Here is a 26,506-nt window from a genome sequence, read left to right as displayed (position 1 = left end):
AGTTTATTCAACAAGTATACAGTAATAAAATCATCTGTCTGCTGTTTTAAATCCTGCTTCTATTTTAACCAGCATTTTTTTTAATTTTTGTGTTTTTTTTAATGAACTTGGACTAAACCATGCCAAATCTGACTGTTCCTCATGTTCTCTTGACAGCGTGACCTCCCCCTCCCCCCCAAGTGCAAGCGGTTTAAAATAGTTCAGTAACTTTATTACCTATTAACACTTTATGAAACTATTGCTTTATAATTACAAATTGTGCTGGCTCAAAAAGGAAATAACATTTTTATGGAGGCTCAGTGGTTTGTGCCACTGTAAACCATTAACTGTCCTCCCAGTCTCCCTTCACGGTTCAGACTATCAGTCTCTGCAAACCTGCACAAATATCTATCTTATCAAAAGAATATCTGTGTTTGCTTCCTCTGCGTGCCAACTACTGTTGAATTTTATTTTGCATGAAGTTTCATCACTTTTCTCCTTTTTCCACAGGCTTTATTGAAACACATCACAGGAAGAGTGAATGTGTTTCGTACATAAGCTCTTCAACACACAGCTGAATATTTTCAATTGTGAGTTTGTATGTAGTAGAGAAATGGTTTTCAACTCCGTCACAGGACATTGCTCAAAAAGAAGGGTTTAATTGTTCAGTAGTGAAGCTTAATCCATATTCCCCACTATTCTCTGTTATATTTTCTTAGAATAAGTAACAGGGACCAACCAAAGTCTTATGTAAGATTTAAGATAGATATATAAATTAAATCTTCAGCTATTGTCGGCAATACAGAAGTTTTATGCTGCATTTTCTAGAAGGCAGTTTAAAGTGCTTACAAGAAACCTTAAAAGATATGATTAAGGCAGGTCTTCCGGGTGCCGCTTTAGCCCACAGGGTGATTGGATGACCATATGCTAAATGGCACTAAAACATGAATCATCTCAACTTATGACATAATAAAATCAAAGTACACATACACCTGCTTCAAAAAAGAGCTTCATAAGTATGTATAAGGAGTTTCTTCCAAAATATTTCCATCAACTCCATCTGAGAAGTAGAAATTTTATGAAAACTTGCTAATACAGACATTCATAGAATTCACTGAGTAACGTGACTAAACTTGCTGGTCTGGGTACAAAAGTGGGTGGAGAAAGACCAGCATCATAATGGGCTGAGCTTCACCTGCTGTAAAAGCTGTATCCTTGACAGAGAGGAGAGCAGAAAGTGGATACCATGCTCTGGTCAGATGAGGATATGGATACATATGTGAAGAGAGTGACAGAGATCTGAGTGAGAAGAAGAAGGCGCAGAAAAAGGAAATGAGACTTTGAGCTGCAGTCTGAGGCTGACTCGAGCATTTTCATCAACAGTCTAAATAGCAGTTTGATTAAAGTTTTAAGATATTTTATCCAATAATGGCAACTCTTTGGCGATTTACACTTTTTCTCTGCATGCTGCTGATGGCGTGTGGAGGCTTGAGCCTGGCTAGTGAAGAAGCAAAAACCCGAAATACACAAACAGAAACTGGGACGGCCTCAAGCTCTAACACAACTGGAGAAGGTGGTCATGGAGGGCCGCCCATCACTACACTGCCTATTGTGACCTGGAAGTGGGATCACATCAGCGTACAGTACCTGGTGGCCCTGTGGGTTTTGGTTTGCTGGCTCTGCAAACTCCGTAAGTCCAATTCATGGAAGTGCTCTCCTTTTCTGAAATCTATTAAAAATAATCCTCTGCACCCAAGATATTAAAAAAAATTTTTTTTTTTGAAGTAGTAATAATTTGTTTCTAGTTTAGGGTTATGCACAACATGTATTTTTGTCACTGGTGCAATTATTATTATTATTTTTTATTATTTCTCAGGTAAGAGCTCTTAAATGTATAAAAACGTGTGTGCTTATACACTTTAGTGATATTTAAATAGAGCCAAACATATGTCCTCTCAGGGCACTTTGCAATCTAAGATTAACCCCACAACTAGAATTTTAAAAAATCATGCAATTCTGTTTAATTAAAACCCCATCATCTTATATTTCACGGCTTTTCCTGAGCTTACTCATCATATAGTGAATTTTTTTGATTGATTGATTGATTGAATCTTTATTTTGAACATGTTGAAAAAGTATAAAAAAAAAAATAGAATTAAAAGAGACAAATGAACAAAGCAAACAAAAGGAAAACGAGCAACCACAACTCCAAATAACGTCCATGTTCAAAAAGGAGCAGGAAGAAGCATAAGCTTATTTAATCCCACCCCTTTTCCACTATCTAGTATCAATAGACTACAGAAATACCTCCTTGTAATTACATTATATGTTATGTGTAATTTTTTTTTTTTTTTAATATATACACATATATGTTTCTATCTATCCATACCTACGTATATACACACATACGCACATATACACATTTTCAATAACCCCATTAACACCTGAAGGATACACAACCTACAATTTTATATATATTTAATATATATATATATATATATATATATACATACATACACACATATACACATATATATACATATACATATATATATACATATATATATACATACACATACATACATATACATATACACATATATATATATACATACATACATACATACATATACACATACATATATACCCATACCAACAAACCCGTGCATGCGCACACACATGAAAATATTAGACAGGAACACCCTATCAAATCTCTACCTTTTCCCTGTACCCTGTAAAAACCATATCCTTAAACCGCTTTTTAAACTGCTGTTCCACAGCTTCACTCCACACACAGAGATGCAAAAACTTTTTAATGTTGTACGGATACGAGGATGTTTTAAATTTAATTCCCCCCTCAAATTGTATCCCTGTTCCCTTTTAGAAAACATTTTTAGAATATTGTCAGGAAGCAGGTTATTTATTGCTTTATATATAATTTGTGCTGTGAGAAAATGAACCAGATCTGTGAATTTTAGAATTTTTGATTTTAAGAATAGTGGATTTGTATGATCTCTGTAACCAGTTTCATGGATTATCCTTATGGCCCTTTTTTGTAATATAAAGATTGATGATAGCGAACATTTGTAAGTATTGCCCCAAACCTCTGCACAGTAATTCAAATACGGTGCAATCAGGGAACAATAGAGAATGTGGAGTGATTTGTGGTCCAGAATGTGTTTTACTTTACTCAAGATTGAGACACTTCTTGAAATTTTGTTATGTATAATTTTTGGATGTGTGACGGACGATATGGACGATTGGACGATATTTGAACCTCATAGAAATCAATGTGAAATATCGGCAACCCGGCATGCCGCGTTGCTTAGCAACACTTATTGTTTAAGCTGACTTTTACTTAATGGCCGCTCTAACACGAGCCAAGTCTGCGGAGAGTCTATTTACAAATATAAGTAAAAATATTGGCCGTTAAAAACACATAAAAACATAGGAAATCACTTTTTTTTTTTTGGCAGACGATCCCTTTTTGGCAGGATACTCGATCAGACAGAACTCGCGGAATATCTGCCAAAAAGTGAGCGCCTGCAAAAAAAAGTGACTTGCAGAGTTTTCGTGTGTAATGTCCTTATCTATATTGTTTACATAGAGTTTGATGAACAGGCTTTACAAAGGGGTTATATATAACATGCCCTTTTTTCATCTTTATGACCCCGTGTTATTGCACCTACATTACAACCAATCCAATTATATTTGCCACTTAAAATATCTTTATAGTACTATTGTTATATTTTTTGCAGTTCCTGTAAGCCTCTTGGCCAGATTACCCTTTAAAAAGAAATGTTCAACGTCAATGAGACTTTTTAACTGGATAAATAAAGGTGATGTTAAACTCACTTTTAAAAAAAAACTGATTATAACTTTTTCCTTGTGACTGGAATGTTGTTTGGGGCTCCAGATGACATGACATCATAAGTTTTCGTGTCCCAGGATACGGGGACATTTGTTTTGACATATTATAGGCCAACAAGTTATTTATAGCAGTTTATAAATGGGTAGGCACTTTTTGGTATACACCACTCTTTTTTGTCTTCCAAAAAGTGATTTCCAACGTGTGTAATTTTTTTTTTTGTAATACCTTTACTTATAAATAGACTAAATAAATAGAGAAAATAGACTTTAGCGAATAGGATTTACAAAGGGGTTACTTATAAACTAAAGAAATGACTTATTTTGCAAGTATTTTACCCACTGGGTTATTTTACCTACAATATAACTAATCCAGTCCTTTATAGCCAGTTGAAATATCTTTACAGAACTATTGTTATACTTCTTGCAATTTCTGCTGCCCTCTTGGCCAGGTCTCTCTCTCTTTTAAAAAAAGTAATGTCATTGTCAATTTAACTGGATAAAAGAAGGATATTTAAAAATCACTTTGCCAAAAAATTGTGGCTTCTACCTTGTGACAAGAATGTTGTTTGTAGCTCGAGGATGAGGGATAGTTAGTGGGGGTAGATTCATTGATCAATCTAAATTGCCCATAGGTGTGAATGTGGAAGTGAGTGTGGTGTACCCTGCCTCTCACCCTTTGACAGCTGGCATAGCCTCCAGCGCCCCCCACAATCCTGAAAAGGATAAGAAGAAGCGAATGGATGGATGGATGGATGGACATGAGGGATACATTTGACATATGTTTCACATATCATAGGCCAACAAGCCATTAAAAGTAATTTAAATATGGAAAATCACTTTTTGGCAAATACAAGAAATCACTTTTCAGCACAACACTGTCTGTGCAGTGCGTCCAGAGTGTAGAGAATTATTTCAATCAAATAAAAAGTGAAATTCAGAGCATAGCAGCCAAATCAGACTGTTTTTTTGATCCTGAGGTACAGAGCTGAGGATGTGAAGCTGCAGACTAAGGCAGAGCAGCGTGGATGGTTGAGGAGAGGTTGCAGTACTGGTGATTAGAAGCAGACATGGACGAGATGATCTTAAAAATAGTTTGTCCAGCTGTCCACATATCCATCCAGCCCTTCTGGCTCTCTGACAGCTGGCACAGCTTCCAGCCTGATGAATATGTTGGCTGAGGGCGAGGAGCTTTCTCTAGCCCAACCAACTACTTCATCTAGGAGGAAATGTTGATCTCATCATCGCCGTTCCAACATCGGCCGTCCAAGTCCACACTACTGAATACTGATGGATATGTGGACAGCTGGACAAAGCCTCATCACTGCAGCAGCCTCCTCTGCCTGAAGCTCTGCTGATCAGGGTGGGTTAACGAAAACCTTTGGCCAGCTCGTCAATGCCACTGCAGCTAGTCTCCCACAGAAGGACCCTTGATTCTCTGCCGTAGAAATGGTGACCTCAGACTCCCCCAAAGAACTCATATCTAAAACAGAATTTCCAGTTTTGTTTTGCTGTTGTGAAATATAGGTTACTGGGGTCACTGGGGACACATTTAAATTTGTAAAATGTAAAAAGAAAAAAACAAACCAAAAAAATCACTTAGAACTATGACAAATGCAATTAAATGAAAAAAAAAAAAGGTTTAATTCCATATTTATACATACATTTTTTTCACAATCCATGGGATGCATGAAGCTCTCACATTCAAGACCCTTGAGTTAGTACATTAAAACCTTGTATCTGTCCACAGACCCTAATTATAGTCTGAATCTGAATTCTCCCAATACCAACAGCATTGTTATTTATGTTTCCAGTAGTCAGAATGAAACTGTCCAGGTTTGAGCAGGAAGCAGTTTTGCTATAGCTGAAAGGCAGAAAGTGACAAAGTCCAAAGGGGTTATGTCCTGCTAGTTCAGGGCATAACAATTAAAATACAAAGTTGCCTGACAGTCAAATGAAAACTCTGACATGGAGCAATAAAGGAGAAACACACAAGGCAGGGTAAATACACACAATAACAAATAACAAAGACAAGGACATGGTTATATATGCAGGAAGGTCAGGAATGACAGAAACTAATCAAGGAGGTAAAACTAAACACAGCACACAGGAGACCAGAAACTACTGTAACAAAATGAAACCTCAAATGACTCAACAGGAAAATACGTTACACAGAGGCAGGAATTTGACAAGAAGATACAAAAAGGCACGGCTAAACTGAACCAAAACACAATAAAGTAAATATAAATAACAATGTAAATTCCAAAGTAATAAGAACTGGGGACTAAGAATCGTAACACAGAGGGTGACAGGAAACCTGATGGAGTTAAAAAAACTCAATGGAATTCAAAACCCCTGGACTACTATGGAAGAGACAGAAATCAAGAGAAAATAAACAAACCTAGAATAGAGGAAAAAATAAGATAAAACCAAATTAGGTTATTAATTACAGACTCGATAAGAAGTCTACACAACAAAACTCAGTGACCGTGACACCACACACCTGTTGCAACTTTTCCACACATTATACGGTATACACAGATGGATTTTGGCTCCATCTCATTTACAGTATATGTTTGAATGTATTTCTTTTTTAAAGGAAAGCTGGTGAAAATGCTCCTAAACCCACAAATTTAACAGGTATCCAATGACCTCTGTTCCATCACTGACTGTGTCACAAATCCCCATGGACGTGCCCAGAAAATACAAACAAAGCAATAAATTGTCAAAGCAACAACTAAACCAGACAGTCACACACTGCAATCTTGCGTATGGTCAGTCGGCCTATAGTCTACTGGTTTTTAATTTAGAGCTGGTCACTAGATAATTGCATGTCTGGCTCTTGTTGCTGGTCTGTTTGGTCATCCTTTTCTTGAGTTAAACCTTTTTAAACGTAAAGCTAACTCCTCAAAATCTCAGCTGATCTACTTCACGAGAGACTGCACAGATGTGGTTTTATAAGGAGTCAAGTTAGTGATCAAAAGTGAGAGTTTAAAAATGTAAGTGTTTTGGTTACCTCATTATTTTTTGTTTGTTTATAGATTTCCAGTATTTTTATTTTTTTTACAAGAGGTTCCTTTGAGTTAAATTTAAAAAAGTGATTAACCTTTGCATGGTGTGGAGAGAATCTTTAACTTGTTGGAGGTCCTTGAGTGAATATGTTTTAGTAATGGGAGAATATATTCACTTTTACTGTGATATGAGTCTTACATATATATAAAATTGGAAGCTTTATGATTGTTTTAGCTGCTTTCTATATGTGTGGAATGACACACAAATTTGTACATTAACTCAAAAACCTGAAAGCAAAAATTCTCATTTTTCATCCTCACTGAAGTAGATATTAGCAAAAATATTCATTTTGATTCTGTGCTTGCACAAATGTAAGCTGTATTGGGGACTATAGTTTTTGGAATTTAATCTTCAACTAATTTTAAATACAAATGTGCACAACATAAGTGCAACCCTGTGGGGTAAGAACAGGTGTACACTGTGGTTCAGTAGTTTTTATTGTTAAATAAATTTTAGTGACACTTTATGAGCTCATTAGACATGTGGTTATCTTTGGTTATGCAGACAGGTTTCACACACGATCCAACCACCTCACGTGTTGCTCATATCCCCAGATGCTTTTTTTTAGATGAGCAAAAGTTGATCATTTGCAGAAGTTGCAAATGGTCAACTAGAGTTTTATATTTAAGTGAACTGAAGTGAACTGAGCTTTGAACATTTGCCAGCTCCTACCTGACAGGAAGAAGAGCGGCTTAAAATCAAAGGTTGTTACAATTGATTGATGGTTCTTGTCTTTGTCTTGATCTTTTTTCTCCTCTCAGTCATTGAGGCCAACCATAATGTCACCAACTACATACCTGAGAGTGCCCTCCTCATCTGCTCTGGTTTCATTTTGGGTGGCATGATTTGGGGTGCAGACAAGGTGCAGACCTTCTCACTGAGCCCAACAGTCTTCTTCTATTTCCTGTTGCCTCAAATCATTCTGGATTCAGGCTACCACATGCCAAACAAGCTCTTCTTCACAAACCTGGGTGCTATTTTGATCCATGCCGTCATTGGGACCTGCTGGAATGCTGCCAGTTTGGGGTTGTCGCTATGGGGGTGTCACATGGGAGGAGCCATGGGTAAGAGAGGATCTTTGATTTATTCCATTTCAGCACACCTGCTGCTGCGACTCACACAGAGGAAGCGATCCATTCTGAGATGTTTAGACTGATAGCTACGATTTGTGATATTTGTAGTGTTGCTTAGCATACTAAAGGATTATTAAAAATCTAAGTAAAAGAAGGAGACATTTAAAAATATCAGTTAGTTACTTCGTTGGAACTAACAATCCACATTTTGAGGCTTGACTGATAAAGATTTGGTCGGCAGCATGTTGGTTATTATAATCCAGAAGGGGCCAAATTTGGAAAAAAGGGTGGATTTCTACATTATCAGCTACTGATAGAAAGCTTGGTTATTAAGCTGTGTGCATAAACTGGAGGCTAATTAGAGCTATTTTCTTTTTAAATATTCACATTTAACTCACAAAACGTTTTGCACAAACTCTGCATCTTAATAATTGAACTGTGCATAAAACATGCACAGTAAATCTTGCTGGCTGCACAAAACAGAGAAAAAAAAAACTTTATTTATATAACAAAAAACTAAAATACAAATTCATGTTTCTCAACGTGTAGCAGACAAATAGTGGGAAAAAAGGCAATTAACAATGGAAGCGAGACAGACCATCATAACACACACACATTGTTGTGACACAAATGACACAAACATAAGCACTTCAAACCTGGCTTTATATTTTACCCCTGAAGGCTGTGATTGTTCTGGAACAAAGACATGAGGAACAAATGAAAGTTGTACAGTCACATGACTTAAGCAAGCTGCCTGAAAAGAGCTTTCTTTAGTATTACAGAAATCCTTTAATACTTTACTTTTATTCTTTGTTTGAATACATTAAACAACAGCATCAGTAGCTGCTAATTTGGTTTAATTCCCAAACTTTCTCCAAATGCAGACTTAATAAGTTTATTTTATGCTTAGGCCTTGTCCACTGCACTGGACGAGACTGGAGAGAGATTTGACACGATTTATTCTATTAATGAATTAGAATGCTTACTTTGTAATTCTCAGCTACAGAAAATATGAGCTAGGTTTATTGTATTTCCGGCCCTCTGTATCTGTACAGGTGACCTGGACATCGGTCTGCTGCAGTATCTTCTTTTCGGAAGTCTGATGGCTGCTGTGGACCCCGTGGCTGTCTTAGCTGTGTTTGATCAGGTCCACGTTAACGAAGTCCTCTTCATCATAGTGTTTGGAGAGTCGCTGCTCAACGACGGTGTGACAGTGGTTAGTATGATAAACTCTGTAAACGCAAGCTTTTCACCAAACCAAAACGTGGAGTCTGCTTACACACCGCAAAGAGCAATGAGGCCGAGACCTTACCGAGACGGGGAGCTCAGGTTTCTAGAATCTAAAACAGCAGCGCCTGTTCCTTTAATGACTATTAAAACCTTTACTGTGAAAAAGCAAGCCAGAGTCCTTTAACAGAGCACCTGGTTAACTTTGTTAGGCTGGACACTGACTCAGTATTAATATTAATGTCTAACATCCAAAAACCTGCCTCCTAATAATGTCAGAAAGCTTGACATAACAAGACAGAATAAAAATTGCGTATACATTGCAATTCATTTGACTTTGACCTTTGACTGTACTTGACATCATTTTTATACTCTTGCATTTAAGAAATTTTTTCTTTAAAAAAATCACATTACATTTAATACATTTAAAGGGTTTAATTGTTTTATTATTATTATTATTATTATTATTATTATTATGTTACATATTTTGTGTGCAGGTAAACTTTAAAACATTGCAGTTTCTAAAATGGGACCTAAAATGGGACCTGCCGAGCCTTCTTTACGAGGGTGTTGGTGTTATGGATCCAACATTAACATAAGACCATTGGAGATGTGGGTGCCCAACAAATTAAAGATTGAGACAGATTCCATCTGTTCTCCTCCTATAAGAGGGGAGAGGACCCGTCTATGCCTCTTGAAGTCTCTACCTATGTCCTGAAGAAACTGGACCTTTGGTGATTAGGATGTCTGGACTTATGGTGCTGAATGAGCTGTAGTAGTGATCATATTGGGCAAAGGTGTGAGATCCTCTGCAAGTTGGATGCTGCTGTTGTGGATTGGGGGGCTCTGGCCTTTGTAGTTGGTGAGCGTTTGGATGCCCCTCCACACCTGAGGAAGTGAGGAAGCCCTCTATCATTCACCTGAAAGCCTCCTTGGCCTGTTTGATGCCCCTCCTCAGGTTGGCAGGGATGTGGAGCAGAGAAAGTTGGTGTACCAAGTAGTATGGTAATCTTTGATGATGTTGCAGGCTCTGATGAGCTCTGCAGCAATTTCTTTTCTGAGACACTGGAGCTGCAGAATAAGATGGAGATAGAGCTACTCAGCAAGTTTTCAAGGTGCCTCATTAGTAAGTGGAGCGAATGGGGAGGGGAAGGTGTGCTCTCCTCATCCGGCACAGCGATGCAGGTGCTTCCGAGCCCGTTTAACTACTGATGCTGTATTAAGTGACCAGCCCAGGCTATCAGTTATCTATACTCCCAGAAACATGATGCTGCCAACTATCTTCACCACTGCTGTGTCATCTGCATACTTAATGATGTGATTAGAAGCAAGTGCAGCACTGCAGTCATGTGTCAGCATTGTCAACAGCAGTGGGCTTGGGAACGAGGCCTGTTTGCCTGATTGAATTCTCCTACTACAATACAAACGCCCTCTGGCAAAGTGGCTTGAAACTCAGTGAAGGTCTTAAAGATCACTCAGGGTCTATTTTGTGTTTGCACTGGAGGGGATGTTTACAGCCATAATATTCATAGTGGTAAATTCTCTGGGCAGGTCACACAGTCTGCCATTAACAGTGAGCAGCTCTGTTTCAGGAGAACACTGACTTAAGACCGCTGCTGTGTTTGTACTTCATCTGTTGCTTGTGTAAATACAAAACCCACCTCCACAGAATTTACCACAAAATGTTTGGCTCCTGTGTAGCCACATTGTGATTAACCCCATGCAGACTAACTACATAATCAGGAACAGGGTTCAGCCATGTCTCAATCAGAACCATGGCACAGGAGTCTCTCACCTCCCGTTTTGATGTTAGGTCCAGCAGTGAGAATATGATGGAAGTTTATCTCCTGTTGAGTGCTACATACTAGAAAAGAAAAGTCTGAAAACATTCCAGTCTGACTGTCCAAACGCTGACAGTTTTTGTTTGTTTCTTTTATATATATACTGATCACTCAATAAGTTTTCTTTTTTTTCTCTTAGGTGCTTTTTAATGTGTTTGATGCATTTGTATCGCTGGGAGGAGGCCGAATTAATGCAGCAGAAATTATTAAAGGAATAGGTAAGCTATAACATTTATCTGGTAAAAGAAAATGTATTTGTTCATGCAGTGTAATTGCTCACAGTCAAGTCTGGCAAAATAGACAGTGTAGAGTGTCCCTGCTGCAACACACAAATGTGTTGACCATTTTGATTTGTCGGGTGTGGACACAAAATAAATTAAACACTTTTTATGCTATCACTGCCCTGTAAGGCTAGTATGTTTTAGAGGGGAGTAAACAATAGCACTAAAAAATAGATTTTTATATGTTTCCTCTCTCTCCACAGTTTCCTTCTTTGTGGTTGCATTTGGTGGTTCCCTTGTGGGCATAGCATTCGGCATACTAATTTCACTTCTGACCAGATGCACAAAAAACATCCAGATCATCGAGCCAGGCTTCATCTTTGTCATGGGATACCTTTCCTACCTGACTGCTGAGATGCTTTCTCTGTCTGCTATCCTTTCGTGAGTATTTCACAACTGAAATATAATTTGTTTTATTATGTCTGTATCCATTTTATATATGTAAAAATGAGGTAAACATATTTGGAGTTTACTTTGCGGTTCCTTCTGTAGGACTACATTCTGCGGTGTGTTATGTCAGAAGTACGTCAGAGCAAACATGGATGAGAGTTCCGTCCAAACAGTCAAATATGCCATGAAGGTTTTCGCCAACGGATCAGAAACCATCATCTTTGTTTTCCTCGGTATCTCGGCCATCGATAAGGTTATCTGGGTTTGGAACACGGGCTTCATCCTCCTCACAGTCTTCTTCGTCTTTGTGTATAGATTCATTGGTGAGATTTTGTTGTTTGGCTATCACTGTTGAGTCAAAGCATCACACACATTGTGGGGTAAAAACTTGGTGTGTTATGCAAAGAAATCTTCTGCTGCTGCAGCACAAAGATCAAATGACACACATTTACAAGAATACGTGTGTCAAGAACACTGAGCGACTGGACTCAGAGGCAGGTTTCACAGTATTCAAGTTTAGTGAGCTTATTTACAATGAAAACACCAGAGTGATACATACAGGTAGTGATAAGGGAAAATAGGGGCTCCAGGAATCCAGGGGAAGGGGCAGCCAAACAATGTCTTCTCATTTACTCTGCTCAGGCTGTCTCTAAAAACACTGTGCGGCAGGGAAAATCCAGGAAAGGTCTGTACACAAGAGGGACAACAATGAGATTAGTATGAGGCAAAGAAAACACTAGACTTGAGTGCTGAGCTTTACTAAAAGCGTAATTCAACAATCCAGCAAAAAGCACCACCGATGTGTGAAGTCTTTAAATAACTGTGTGTGTTTGTATGTCTATTCCAGGTGTGTTTTTCCTGCAGTGGATCCTTAACAGGTACAGGCTGGTCCCAGTTGAATTAATAGATATGGTGATCATGAGCTACGGTGGCCTACGAGGGGCTGTTGCGTATGGCCTGGCTGTGTTGCTGGATGAGAAAAAGATAAAGGAGAAAAACCTGATGATCTGCACTACTCTCATTGTGGTGTACTTCACTGTCATCTTGCAGGTAGTGAATTTTTGGAGTTGATAATTCGCTAAAATATGTGTACATTAGTTTGCTTGTTAATTACACAGTCTGTGTTAGAGCTTAATTTTGTTGGCACATTTGTGCTTGACATTGTTACAGGGAATAACGATGAAACCTCTGGTCATGTGGCTTAAAGTAAAGAGAGCTGCAGTAACTGAGGTCTCACTCCTAGAGAAAATTACAAACAAGGTAAATCTAATAAAACACGTCATGTTTCACCGACAAAAACGTTTCCCGCCCAGTTTCTACAAAGTCCTTCTCCTTTCTTTAGATGTTTAATCACACTCTGGTTGCCATCGAAGACATATCAGGACAAATAGGAGATAACTACTTCAGGGGCAAGTATGTACAAGACTTAATACATAATTCCAAAATGCCTTTTAATTTTAAAGTAAGCAACAGTGATATTTCTTTTTGTAAAGGTGGAGGCATTTTGAGGAGAAGTGGATGACGCCATTTTTGATGAAGCCATCTGCAAGGAAGAAACAAGATGACGTGTTTGATGTCTTCCATCAGCTGAACCTCAAGGATGCCATGGAATATGTGACTGAAGTGAGAATCATTTGTGCAAATTCAAGTATGTTTTGCTCAAGTACAAATTAAATGAAACTGAGAAGATTACTGCTGGTGTCTTCTGTTGCAGGGCGAGCGTAGAGGCTCTCTGGAGTTTGTCCGTAATGACAGCGCCATTCTTGATTTCAAGAAAAAGTTGGAAAGTGAATACACAGAGGTCATGCCTGACATCCCACCTTACATGATAAATGATCATGGTGCAATGTTCACTATGGGGTGAGCAATCTGGATTTTTATGACAGTGTGAAAATATATACAGAGGGTAAAATAAGTATTAAACACGTCACCGATTTTAAGTGAATATATTTCTAAAGGTGTTGTTGAAATAAAACTCTCACCAGATGTCAGTAACAACCCATCCAATCCACACATGCAAAGAAATCAAACTATAGATGTCCATAAATTCAGTTATGTATAATAATGAGAAATGACACAGGGATAAAGTGCTTACTGGATTTCTTTTTAATGCTTTGTACAAAAGTCTTCGTGGTTTCAAGAAACTAGTCACATGCATTGCCAGGCGCATCTGGTCATGGGTAGTTTATGCTGAAATGATGTTCCTTCCACTTCTGGATTGTGGCCCCAGCAGTGCTCACTGCAACCTTCACTAATTTCAAAATATCTTCTCTAATCAATGCTATCAGTGTGTTTTGCAACAATTATGCTCTGACGGTGTTGCGAGAGCTCACTGGTTTCACTGATCATGAGATGCTTGCCGTGTGGCACCTTGATAATGAGACACCAGTTTATAACCCATCAATTGGGACTGAACAAGCTGAAGTTAATTTGCACTGAGTGGCTGGATTGCGTTCTAATTGCTGGTGTCATGACTTTTCATGGCTTTTTGCATCTCCCTTTCTTCATGTGTTCAATGCTTTTTCTTTGTGTCATTTTTCATTTTATACATAAGTTAATTTCTGGACATGCATAGTTTGATGTCTTTGTATGTGTGGATTGGATGGGTTGTTCCAGATATGTTGTGAGAATTTGATATTAATAGCACCTTTAGAAATATATTTAATTAGAAAATTTGTGTACTGATTTGATGCATTCAATACTTTTTATACCTACTTAATAGACACAACTTACTGCAACTATTCAGTGCCTTCAAACAGCTTCCGTTCACCACCATATTTTAAAAATGAAACCAGACTCTTTTGATATTGTTGTATTGCTTTAAGTCAGTGACATGATTGGCTTCCTCTGCAGTAGAGACCATATTCCATCAGTGAGCCTGGAAATGCACGAGCAGACCATGAAGGCTATGAGGGGAGCTGAGGCAGTTGATGTTCACCACCTTCTTGATCAGCATCTCTACAAGAGCAGAAAACAGGTAATGAGCAAATTCAGTCATTGCATGAGGGACTTACTAAAGCATCCTAGTAATACATGTCCATTTAACCATTAAATTACTGAGGTGTATGTGAACTAAAAACAACAAACTGTTATTTATGGCTGGCTATAGACAAATGTATATTTTATGTATATATGCAAATCCTCAGCTTATTTGCTTGAACTGTGGCTGAGCTTGACTTTGTGTCCTTCCTGAACTATTGTTGGTTTCTGTTTTATAAAGCAGTAACAAACTGACTTCTCATTCTGTTGTTTATAGTATCGCCACGGGTTCAGTCGCAGTGATTTCAAAATCAACAGAGATGAGAAAGAAGTCCAGGAGATCTTCCAGAGAACCATGAGGAACCGGTTGGAGTCATTCAAGTCTGCAAAGATGGGTGTTTCACCTCCAAAGACAATTGTCAAGTACTCAAAGAAAGAACAGCAGGAGAAGGTAAAGACAAAAAGAGGGAATAAGCACACCCTACCACTGTTTGCAGAGTTGATTATGTCTCTTCTGAAGTCCAGTGAAGAGGAAATACGGTCCTTCCCCAAAGCTTCATTTTTAGTTTTTTTTTTCCATTTGACTTCAGTGTAGTACTGAAAATCCTTGGTACAAGACAGTGGTCTGGAAACTGAAAACCAGCTGCTGGACTTTTGAGAGAGAAATGTTGTCCTTTTCTTTTTAAATATTGCGTGGCTCAATAGACCTACGTCATCTTTTTATGGTTTTCTGTTTCATGATGCTCCAAATGTTTTTAGTTGGTAAAAGTTCTGGACTGCAGGCAGGCTGGTTCAGCACCCAGACTCTTCTATGAAGTCATGCTGCTGTGATAGCAATCTGCAAATTAGCAAAGCCTTCCCTGAAAAACATGTAATCTGGATGGGAGCATACTGTATGTTGACCTTTATACATACCTTTTAGCACTGATGGTGCCTTTCCAAATATGCAAGCAACCACTTCCATATGCATCTCCATACCATCCAAGATGCAGCCTTTTGAACTGAGTGCTGGTAACAATCCAGAGAGTCCCTCTCCCCGTTAGTCTTGAGAATGTGGTGTCCATGTCTTGCAAAAAGAATTTCACATTTTAATTCATCTGACCATGGAACAGTTTTTTCATGTTGCCTCAGTTTCTTTGTTTTTATGATTTTTTAAAGGCACGTTGTGTTATATTTCTTCTTTTGTCTTTGATGTCAAGAAACATTTAATTTTATTAATTTTTAAATCCTGCCTGGAAGCTTTATCAGTCAGAACCATGATCTGAATGTACTGTTATGCCAAACAAACTTGGATCTTTCCAAGATCAGCTCTATAAATTCTCTATAGGCTCCTCTTGTTCATGTGCGTCATTTATCTAGGTCAAGTTTATTTATATAACGCATTTCCCAGAGCTCATGCTGCACAAAGTCTTTAAAAACTAAAATGCAACTAAAACAATTAAAATGTGCAGAAATAAAAATATAAAAGAGAAAAAGTAATACAATAAGACAATAAAGACAGCCAACACAACAATGGCCATAAGGGATATTTAGACATGGAGTGAAAACAAAAGGAAGCATTAAACAATACTTGGAAGTGCACAGATTTGTGCGCGAATTGCCAAAGGACAATGGGACACTGAGACATTAATACAAATCAAGGAGACCGAGACAAGGGAATTAGATTCAATACAAAGCACAGGTGACAACAAGATGCCAAAGGAAAGATAGGAGCTAAACACAATGGGGCACAAAGGAAAGACTAAGAAAACAATAATCAGCAATAATAAACGATACAAAATAAACCCAAGTCAGACACTTTTCAAAATAATCAGAAACTCAAACAAGGAACTAGGACTTGAGATATGCAGAAATGTGGCAAACAAGAATAAATAATAATTGATTGTTGTTGATAAGTGATTGCAGAGTGCCCTCTGCTAGACAAACTAGGAAACATCGCTATGGGTTGGACATGGCTGAGGGCGTTGATCTTGTCTCTTTTACTTTACCTTCAGTTTTTTTTAAACATCATATGTGATTAAATAAATCTCCTTCGTTCTACAGACCCCAAATGGAAAGTCAGTGAGCAAGACTAAACTCTGCCATTCTGGTGATGAAGGTTTGTCTGCTTGTGGGGTTTTTGTGTTTTTGTTTTTTTCAGATTTAAAGTCTTAGCAAACTAATTTTCTCATTTTCATTTTTAGACTTTGAGTTCTCAGAAGGAGATAGCGCCTCTGGCTATGACTCGTCATACCCTTCTTTCTCCATGAGAGCCACGTACAGACCAGGAGGTGAGATCAATGCACTTTCTACATCCTGTATGAAACCAAACATATATTTTTGAGAATGATTAAGAGAGTAGCAGATGCTGTTATTATAAACACAGAGATTAGGGAAACATACAACAGAGGGAACTAAATAGACAGTTTGTGTGCAATAAAAACCCCCAAAAAAGGTGAAATGTAAAAGTGTGGTAGAAAGGTCTCTACAGAGCTGCAGATGAGCCACAAACCACACCACACAACAAAAAGTATGTAAGGGTTATGTAAGGGTGAGCTGCAGGGTAAAGGCACCAGACTGTCATACAACACGAGGACTTTGTACTAGTGGGCTGACAGGTTTAAAATCAGCAAATGTTCGATCCGTCTGTGTTGAATATTTCCATTCTTACCTGTTGGGAACAGTTTAGGGCTACAGTGCAAATATGAAAGCAGGTCATTATCATAGAATTTATTTCGAATTTCCTAATACTGTTCTGACTCTGCAAGCAAACACCTATAAAACACTTTCACAGTTGAGTTTATGTATAAATGTCAAATAAAAAAAAACAACAACTCCAGAACAGCGAGTGTATTTGAGTTTAAACGTTTAAGCTGAATTAAAGTGGATAGACCACAAGCGCAAGGGATGAGCAGCCAATAATGGTTTCACTTGTATGAAAATGTAATGCAGAGAACAACAGTGGCCCTAATATTGAACCCTGAGGTACTGATTCAGTTTTTTCTTTCATTAAGGTGGGATTGAGAACCCAGCCTTCGTGCCAGATCTGTACCCCGCGGATTTGTTGCAGGAGATCCCTCCTTGGCTGGCAGAGAGTGAACCCGACAGCAGCATGGTGGCTCCGTCATTGCGAGCCCAGGCGAATCTTCCCAATTCACCTATGGAAATGCGCCGCCTGGGGCTTCTTCGTGCCAGCACTCGCTCTACTGACACAAAGCAGATGAACAATGATCAGTTGCCCCCTCCACCAACATCTCCTCCTCCCCCTCCTCCTCCCAGTGGCCAAATGTAACTGTATCCCAATGCAGACACCCTGTTCTGTCTCACTTGAACCTGGAACAAAGACACAAAACAAACCTCAGACTAATTAACCATCTACTCTCATACTGACAAGAAAATGTTTATTTTTCCATGACTATGGTTAGCTCCTGTGTTTCTACACAAAACATTTACATAACCTCTTTAAACAACCCCTGCTGTTTTTAGGTTCACCCTTCACTTGGCAAAAGAAAAACTGCACTGAAACAAATCCTTTATGTTCAACATTAGATATATGTTGAACATTGTCATATAGTCTGTGGTTTGTAGTAAACATGCTATTGAAAATTATTATTTAAGGGTTTTTTTTTTCAAAACATCTTAATATTATGTAAAAACCTTTCAAATGACGTGTAGATATCAATTATAAAAACAGTGATTTAAAATACTTTCTGAATCTATAATCCATACATTCGTATTGCAGAATACCACAACAACTTTCACCACTTGGGGCACTATTTTGTGTGAAAGATGAAATATTACTAACAAATAAAATGCTACATAGGTCAATGATGCAAACACATTTTAGTGGGATGCATTTAAACATTTGCAGCATATATAATGCAGATTCTTAGTATTATTTAGTGAGGCTCCAGCCTGCTCTGAAAGCTCTCTGTTTTTTTGACTTTTGACTCTTGCAACGGAAGGAAGAGAGGACATCCCAAATATGGTCATCTCAGATGCTCCACCCACCTTCCGTTTCAGTGGGTCAAACAATTAGGAAAAAGTTGGTTTAAAGGCAGATGATGAACTAAGAGGTATTCATTAAGGGCCAGTAGAAGATAAATGAGGGTATAAATGAGGATTATTATGAACCATGAATAATGCAAAGCTACTCTTGTCTGAGAATCAAAATCTGCAGGTGTAAATGAGTTTGATGTGCCCATTTTAATTTCTTGTATTGTTTTAATTTTCTAATAAATAGAATAGGTGTGACTGTTTCTCTGTCTTTCTGTGTTAGCTCTGGCGACTTTCTTAGGGTGTACCCTCCCCAGCACCCTTCACAACCCTGAATTGGATAAATGGAAGAAAATGGAGAGATGAACTGATTAAGTGTATTATCGAAAATCGCATGAAAAAGAACTTTAACCTCTTAAGCCCCAATGCCCCCTGATACGGGGGCTAAAGGCAGGAGATCAGTTAGGCTTGGGGCTTAAGAGGTTAAAAGGATGTAAAAAAATATTTTTAATCAACTCCATCTGAGAAGTTTAATATTGGTGAGAAGCTGCTAATAAAGCCATTCACAGGCTTAAATTATACCTCTGAGTAAAGTGACCAAACTTGCTGGTCTGGGTACAAAAGTGGGTTGAGCCAGACCAGCATCATAATGGGCTGTGTTTCACGAGCTGTGAAAAGCTGTATCCTTGATATACAGGAGAGCAGAGAGTGGATACTATGCTCTGGTCAGAAGAAGAGGTGGATGTATGTGGAACATTTATGTCAACAATCTACACAATAGTTTGCTGATGGTTTATAAAGGATTTTATCCAAAAATGGCAGCTTCTTGGGGATTTACACTTTTTCTCTGCGTGCTGCTGATGGTGTGTAGAGGCTTGAGCCTTGCGGATGAAGATCCAGATCAAACCTTATCAAGCAGTGGTCAAGTAAAAGCCCTTAATCCAGAAATAGACAATGCACTGAGCTCAAACCATGGAACAACTGGAGAAGGTGGCCATGCAGTGGAGCCCATCACTACACTGCCTATTGTGTCCTGGAAGTGGCATCATGTCACCACCCCGTACCTGGTGGCCCTGTGGATCCTGGTTTCCTGGCTCTGCAAACTTGGTGAGTCCTGCAAAGTCCTGTTTCTGCAAGGCTCCGCTCTCCCCTCATCAACCAGAAACCCTGGAAAAGCTATTTTTGCACAAAGCTATTAAAACCTATTTTAGCTAGAATTTTACACTCAATTTGAATATCTATTGTGTAGAACACAGATAGAAAAATAATGAGAATTTAAAAAAAATTTAACTATTTGCTGCTATCTACATTGTTAATTGGTGATTTTGTCTCCACACCTTAGGGGTTAAAGTGGGATTCAGTAGGTGGGATGTTATAGCAGTGCAGAAAAGAAAATAATTGTAGAACATAGAAGTAGGTCCCAATAATTTCCAGATTTCTTTGCCTGCAGTCTGTGAGCAGCAGAGCTGTGCTGCTACTCTTTGTAGATTCCATCCATCCATTGTCTTCCACTTATATAAGCAGATGTAACATGAACTACCGTAACTGATTTCCCACTCCTAGACAGTGTAAACCTCTTAGACTGACCATGAACACTATCGCTGCTCTACACCAACCCAACATTCAATTTAACTCAATTTACTTTTATAGCGCCAAATCACAACAGTCGCCTCGGAGCATTTTAGATTATAAGGTAAAGACCGTACGATAATATAGAGAAAATCACAAAAATCTGATTATCTCCTTTGAGGAAGCACTTGTGGACAATGGAAAGGGAAAAAATGGGGAGGAAGACAGGCCAATAGACACATTATAGAAGAGAGCCGGAGATTAACCCGTTGAACCCCATTACCCCTGGTGCAAATAGGGAACACGGGCTGTACCGCCAGGTCTGTTATTCAAATATAGACATGTACAGTATCCAAAGAAATGTCAGAATCTCAGCTAAAAGTGCACAAAACAATTTCCATGATCACTAAAAACAACTAAAACAACAAGGAATTAAAGAGACACAATTTGCGGATCCCCATGTTCTCCTGATGGCATCGACACAAACAAACAATGTCTCTGCTGGAAACACAGATCTCACAGATTCCAAAACTGCAAGATCTGTCATGTTCCAACCAACATTCAATGAACCAGCACTGCAATCCAGCCACTTTTCCTGCATAGCTGCATCTCCCATGTGGGCTTCAAGAGCATCTTCCCATCATATACCGCTATTTTCTGCCTTATTTTCTTGCAAAGATGCATTATGCACCATTTTTTTTGCAAAAATGACCTCTGACAAGAAAGTTAATTTCTTCTATTCAATACCTAAGAAATTTTGACTTTTACAGATGGTGCCAAATTGTAAAATACTTAGCTATGTCTCTAATAAAACCTCTGTAAATTTGCTCTGTTTCACTTCAGCGGCACAATTCTTTCTACAGTTGATGTCTATATGTTGATCAATGCTTTCTTCAGTTTTTGGTCTACTGCAGCACATTTGAGTCGTTATATGCTATAAAAGGCAACAAAATACACTCTTAAAAAAGGCAGTGATCACTGTTGGCCTCTCTCAGTTTTTATTACCACTGTTCTTTTTAAAGCTCAGTTTTAAAAACCTAACAATGTAACTAAGGTCCAGCCCATGCAGCAGTATATTAATGACTAACCTCGTATTGTTGATAGATTATCTATCTCAGTTGTTCTCCTGACTTAAGTTTGGTGCGTTTACAGTTTACTCCACCAGAGTGCCTATTTTGGGTCACTTTTGCCGGTCCAAGCCCGGGTAAAGGAGCAGGGTTGGAATTGTGACATTAAAAAAAAAACAATAATTGCTAAAAGAAATTTAATTTGTAGTTCTAAATAAACTCTAAATGCATTTAGGACGTTTTTTACTCATTTTATGTCTCTTCCACGATGTTATTAGCATGACCAATTATGCAAATTAGGCGATGACGTCATTTAGTGACTTCTAGCGACTTGTAGGACAACCAATAGCGATTTTCCTTACTGAGGAGTTGGCAACACTGCGGGCGAGGTGCCCACCGCAGCACCCGCTGCTTGTTGAGAGTAAGAACGATACACACTTTTACGTCAAAAAGTTGTCATAAATAAGTCTCCAATAACACCAGAGAAAGTTGCCAGATTAGTCGCTAGTCGCTTTTTACAAAAAAAGGTCGCTAAGGGGGTCTGAAAACTCGCTAAATATAGTGACAAAGTTGCTAAGTTGGCAACACTGCATGTGGCTAGCTACCATAGCTGTGTAGCTAGCCACCACGTAGAACATCATTAAAAACCAGCTAGCCCAACTTTAGCAACCTTACAAATGTCACTACTGTTTAGTGTTCTAGGTTCATTAATGTCTGAAGTGATAGTAGAGCTGTACATTTTCAAAAATCCCTCATTCAGAACATGGTATATTATGTTTAGGTGGAAACTAGCGAGCTAACTCCTTGCTAACTTTGAACTCCGTTAAATTTGATAAATCCTGTTTTCATGGATGCCTGGATGTTCAAAATGTGTTAATTACATAAATAAAATGTAATTTTCTCTATAGCACTTCATGGATTTCATAAGAAACACACTGTAGTTGTTCACACAAAGCATAAAGGTAAAAAACAATATATACAGTGTTATCTTCATTTTAGATGGTGGTCAGAGGACCCGGTGGTGCCAGTGTCCGGCAGCCTCGCCTCTCTCAGTGCGCCCCGGGGCGGCTGTGGCTACAATGTAGCTTGCCATCACCAGTGTGTGAATGTGTGGATGACTATATATGTAAAGCGCTTTGGGGTCCTTAGGGACTAAGTAAAGCGCTATACAATACAGGCATTTACCATTTACTATTTAGGGACCTGAAGTGGAGTTTGGACCCAGAAACGGCTAATGACATCAGAAATAATAACTGGATGATTAAGCCCCACAAGTGTTAGCTTTATTTTGATACCAAAAATTGTTAACACAGAGTTTGTAACTGTAGAGATTCTAAAATACTATTGTAATTTTTCTTTTTTCTTTTTTTTAATTGTCTACCCCGCGCCTGCATTATTTAATCACCAAAACTTAATACAAATTTCCTCTCTGTTTCAGTATTACTCTCAAAGCCAGCAGACTTTATACTCTTTGTTCTAGGTGGAATTTGAGTTACAGCTACCCTAGATGACGATTTTTGAACAAAGCATTTCAGAGAAATTTAATTCACAGGTACTTAGAATGTCACTACAAGGGCAACTTTAGCTGCAGTTTACGCCAAACAGGAGGAGAAAAGTGGGATCAGTGGCTGAGATTTGACCCATGTGAATTAGTTCATTTTATAAGCAGATTACATCAGTATCTCTATCTGATTAATGGATACATCTGAGCTCTTTTGGTAGTTAAATCTTGTTTCTCTCTAAGAAAAATGGTTAAATCTTACATAAGAGCTCTGCTTGTAATCAAGTACCACACATAAAAAAAAACACTGTTTTCTCTCCTGTTTCAGTTTCCCAGTTTGGACATACAGTAATCAGGCAGCTCTTGTTATAGCTTCCAAGCACATACTACTGGATCACTTCACTCAATTAGAAACCTTCCTATGCAAATCTGACTGACAGGAAAAATCTAGTGTCAAATTTTCAAAATAAAAGACCACCATTACTTGTACTGTTGGACAATGATGTACACTTTAGCGTCAGGCTTTTAAACAAAACAAAACAAACAAAACAAATAAACACAAAAACAGGAAACTACCTACATTCAAATGAATGGATTGATTATTTGCTCATACTATTTAAGAATGTACTCACACTTGGCATTGCTTTTATTTTGACTGAGGGTTCTTAGACAAAACTAGGTTTGGGCTTTTGTTCTAAACTGCTTCGGTGACCTAATTTTTAATTGCAGGACCACAAAATCTTACTGAGAGCAAATTTCCTATAGAAAAGAGGGACACACATTCATGGAAAACCTTTACTAGATCAAGTTATGATCTTGATCTGTTGGTTGGCATTCATTTCAGAAAAATTTGTACAGGAGTATCATCTAACCTAACTGAGATGAGTTACGGATGAGTTTTAGACAAAAGCATTTCAGAGGATTCAGAGAATCGACCCAAAGTTTTGCACAATTACTCCGGCAACTTGAGCTGCTGCTGTCTAGAACTGATAGGGATGGGCGGTGTCACTGGATGAACTTTTATTTTAATGAGTGTTTTCTAACTGATGAATTTGATCATTTGCTCTCAGTGATTACTGGGTTTAAGTTTAAGGGAAATGGGCCATGGAACTGTGGACAATGTAAAAATATGAACAGGGGTTGTGTGCGGCAGGCAGGAATGGAGGACCCAGTATGAAGACTCCAGGATGCAAAAGGTAAACTCAAAACTCAGCTTTACTGCTGGAAATCAGAAAAACAGAAAACTAACTAAACTGGAAACACTCGTGAAGCTAAAAAGGCAGACAGACAGGACATGACACTGGATGGAAGAAAACAAAGGGGTTAAATACACAAGGAATGACGAGTGCACAGGAAACGCGACGAACACAACTGGGGCTAATTGCGCACAACGAGACAGATGATGAAAAGCCTAATATAACACATGAGACGAGGTACCTTCAAAGTAAGAGAGGCAAAAGCAGAACATGGCGCACACAGACAGGAGACAACCAAATTAAAACGGGAAGTAACAGGAACACACACACACACACACACAGACCAGACCCAGATAGACACGACACAGACGAGTCCGGGAAAGAACAGACATGAAAACACAACAGACAACAAAACACAAGGACACAGGGAAGGCAGTTTCTCAAGAACCTATTTCCTCTTTACAGATTAACAGTGCTGTCTTTCTTCCAGCATGCTTGGTACTAACTGAAGTACAATGGACAATAAATGCAGGGTCAACTATTTGTGCTTTTTCAAGAAAAAGCTTCTTTATAGCCATCGGAGTATAACACAATCTATTCAGCTAGCAAGCAAAAGACCAGCGTTAATGGATTTCACCTTCTTTGGTGCAAACGAAAGTGACAATGTTGCACTGCAGTGGCAACGAGAAGACAACCTCCAATCAGTGCAGCTAGAATGTCACTAATCTCACCATGAGTGACAGAGATACTTGCAAAAAGCAAAACTAGAGAAAAAACAATCAGGAAATAATAGAAAATCAATAAAGAGATTTTAAATTTGAGTCTCAGTCACACACAAATTTGTACAAGCACCTTTTATGTCTAAGTACTTTCTTTCTAATTTTTGGAGGTTGTCTTCCTGTTGTCGGTGCACGGGTTATCACTGTTATGTGCACCAAAGCAGGTGAAATGGATCCTGCTTCCTAACTGCACAGACTGATATATAGAAGGTTTATCTGTATGTTATACTTTAATGATCAACTCTTCATCCTCATCATTATAGTAACTTATACTTGACTCCTAACTCGGTTATGTCTCAGATACCAAGTGATCAACCCAAATCCCTCACCTGCTGAAACAATTAATTTTATGTAAAATAGGGTTCTTGAAAAAGCTCATGGACCTCAGCATGCAGTTTAACCACAGTGTCTGGAGAAAACCATCCTGGGCATGGAGAAATGTTTACAGTTTATATAGGTGTAAATGATATAGAGTGACCCTGGCAGGGTTACTGAAACAGCTCCAATTCAAGGACAACATTTCAGACACTTACTGTCAGTCTAATTTATAATAAAAATCTTAAATCTCTAATATTCTATAATATAATGCATAATTTTGCTAACACTGAAACTTATTTATCTGAAATTTATTAATTTAGTTTATTGTGTTGTTTAACAACATTTAATCCTTAAGCGTTGGGACCACAAATGACAAATTTTGTTGAGCACAGAGCCTGAGATGAAAAATACCACACAACAGTCTTGAAGTGTAGCTACTGTTCCTCCCACACTGAAAACAACCTTCATCTGACCATCGTCTGAGTGCTTGCTGTGGTGGAGACCTGCGGTCAGAATGACTGAAAAGTCAAGTCACTACTCAGTGACATTATCATTTCTTAATAATGGGAGGGGAGTTCACGCTCGACTGTGCAGCTAAATGTTCTTAAAGCACACACACACACACACTAGTAGATAGCAGGTAACCGAGTGGTCATTTTTATTGTATAAAAATACAGTACAGATTTATGACAGAGAAACTTTTTTTTTTTAGTTTCTTATGCAAGGCTTTCACACTCACCCCCACTCACACCTGTGCCAACAAGTCATCTAACCAATGAGGCTATTGTCCCTATCCTTCCACCTGAGGACCCGGCCTACGTCACGAGCTCCCTCTGTGGAGTGAAACTCTGCCGTCTGCTCCTTGCTATCTAATATATCACCGGGCACTGACGTAAACTCTTCTGTTTAATTATTTTCTGTTTGACGTTTATTCAGCTTTGTGAAAACCCTCCCGAGGGATTAATAAAGTTAAATTTAATTTAATCTAATCTAAGAACTTTAATCTCAACCAAACCGATTTAGTCACCAACAAATAAAACACTGAAAAAAAAAACAATAAGATTTTTAAGTTATCAAAGTGACTTATATATCACGTTTAACCCGAGTAGCGAAAGACCGCGGGGGTTTGAAGACGATGTGTCAGTCGGCTTAGATATTTGAAGTTTACACAGCTACATTCTCACCTGAAAATATGTTAAAAGTTTTTTTGCGACCCAGAAAGAGAAATAAGAGTAATATTAAAACTAAGCAGCTGCCGCCATTGTTGGAAACTGGAATTGGCTGGGCCGCGCTATGAATTCTGCAATATGGTTTTTCAATTTTGTTGTCCGGGTGGAAAATCGGGATTTTCGGGAGGGGCACTGAAATTCGGTATTCTCCCGGAAAAATCGG

General features: G+C 38.4%; 2 protein-coding genes across 2 annotated transcripts in view; both read left to right on the top strand.

The window, feature by feature from the left end:
* The first annotated feature begins 1,199 nt into the window (after positions 1-1,199).
* On the top strand, positions 1,200-18,934 carry LOC146548845 (sodium/hydrogen exchanger 3-like). Its single transcript, XM_085262060.1, has 16 exons — positions 1,200-1,669; positions 7,680-7,982; positions 9,047-9,207; positions 11,199-11,277; positions 11,544-11,721; positions 11,833-12,053; positions 12,578-12,780; positions 12,901-12,990; positions 13,073-13,143; positions 13,224-13,353; positions 13,445-13,590; positions 14,584-14,707; positions 14,987-15,160; positions 16,753-16,807; positions 16,893-16,979; positions 17,703-18,934. The coding sequence occupies exons 1-16, from the start codon at positions 1,408-1,410 to the stop codon at positions 17,978-17,980; spliced, it is 2,562 nt and encodes an 853-aa protein (XP_085118186.1). The 5' UTR covers positions 1,200-1,407; the 3' UTR covers positions 17,981-18,934.
* Positions 18,935-19,499: 565 nt separating this feature from the next.
* Positions 19,500-26,506, top strand: part of slc9a3.1 (solute carrier family 9 member A3, tandem duplicate 1) — a 23,933-nt gene continuing 16,926 nt past the window's right edge. The window contains exon 1 of the mRNA XM_085262063.1: positions 19,500-19,791. Within this exon, the coding sequence (XP_085118189.1) occupies positions 19,500-19,791 (292 nt within the window). The remainder of the gene's footprint in view (positions 19,792-26,506) is intronic.

Source organism: Mchenga conophoros, linkage group LG22 (genome assembly GCF_057382185.1).
Source record: "Mchenga conophoros isolate Kocher_MC1m ecotype Shallow Benthic linkage group LG22, M_conophoros_male_GT1.1, whole genome shotgun sequence".
In the NCBI taxonomy this organism is placed as follows: domain Eukaryota; kingdom Metazoa; phylum Chordata; class Actinopteri; order Cichliformes; family Cichlidae; genus Mchenga; species Mchenga conophoros.
This window is presented reverse-complemented; position numbering and strand designations above follow the sequence as displayed.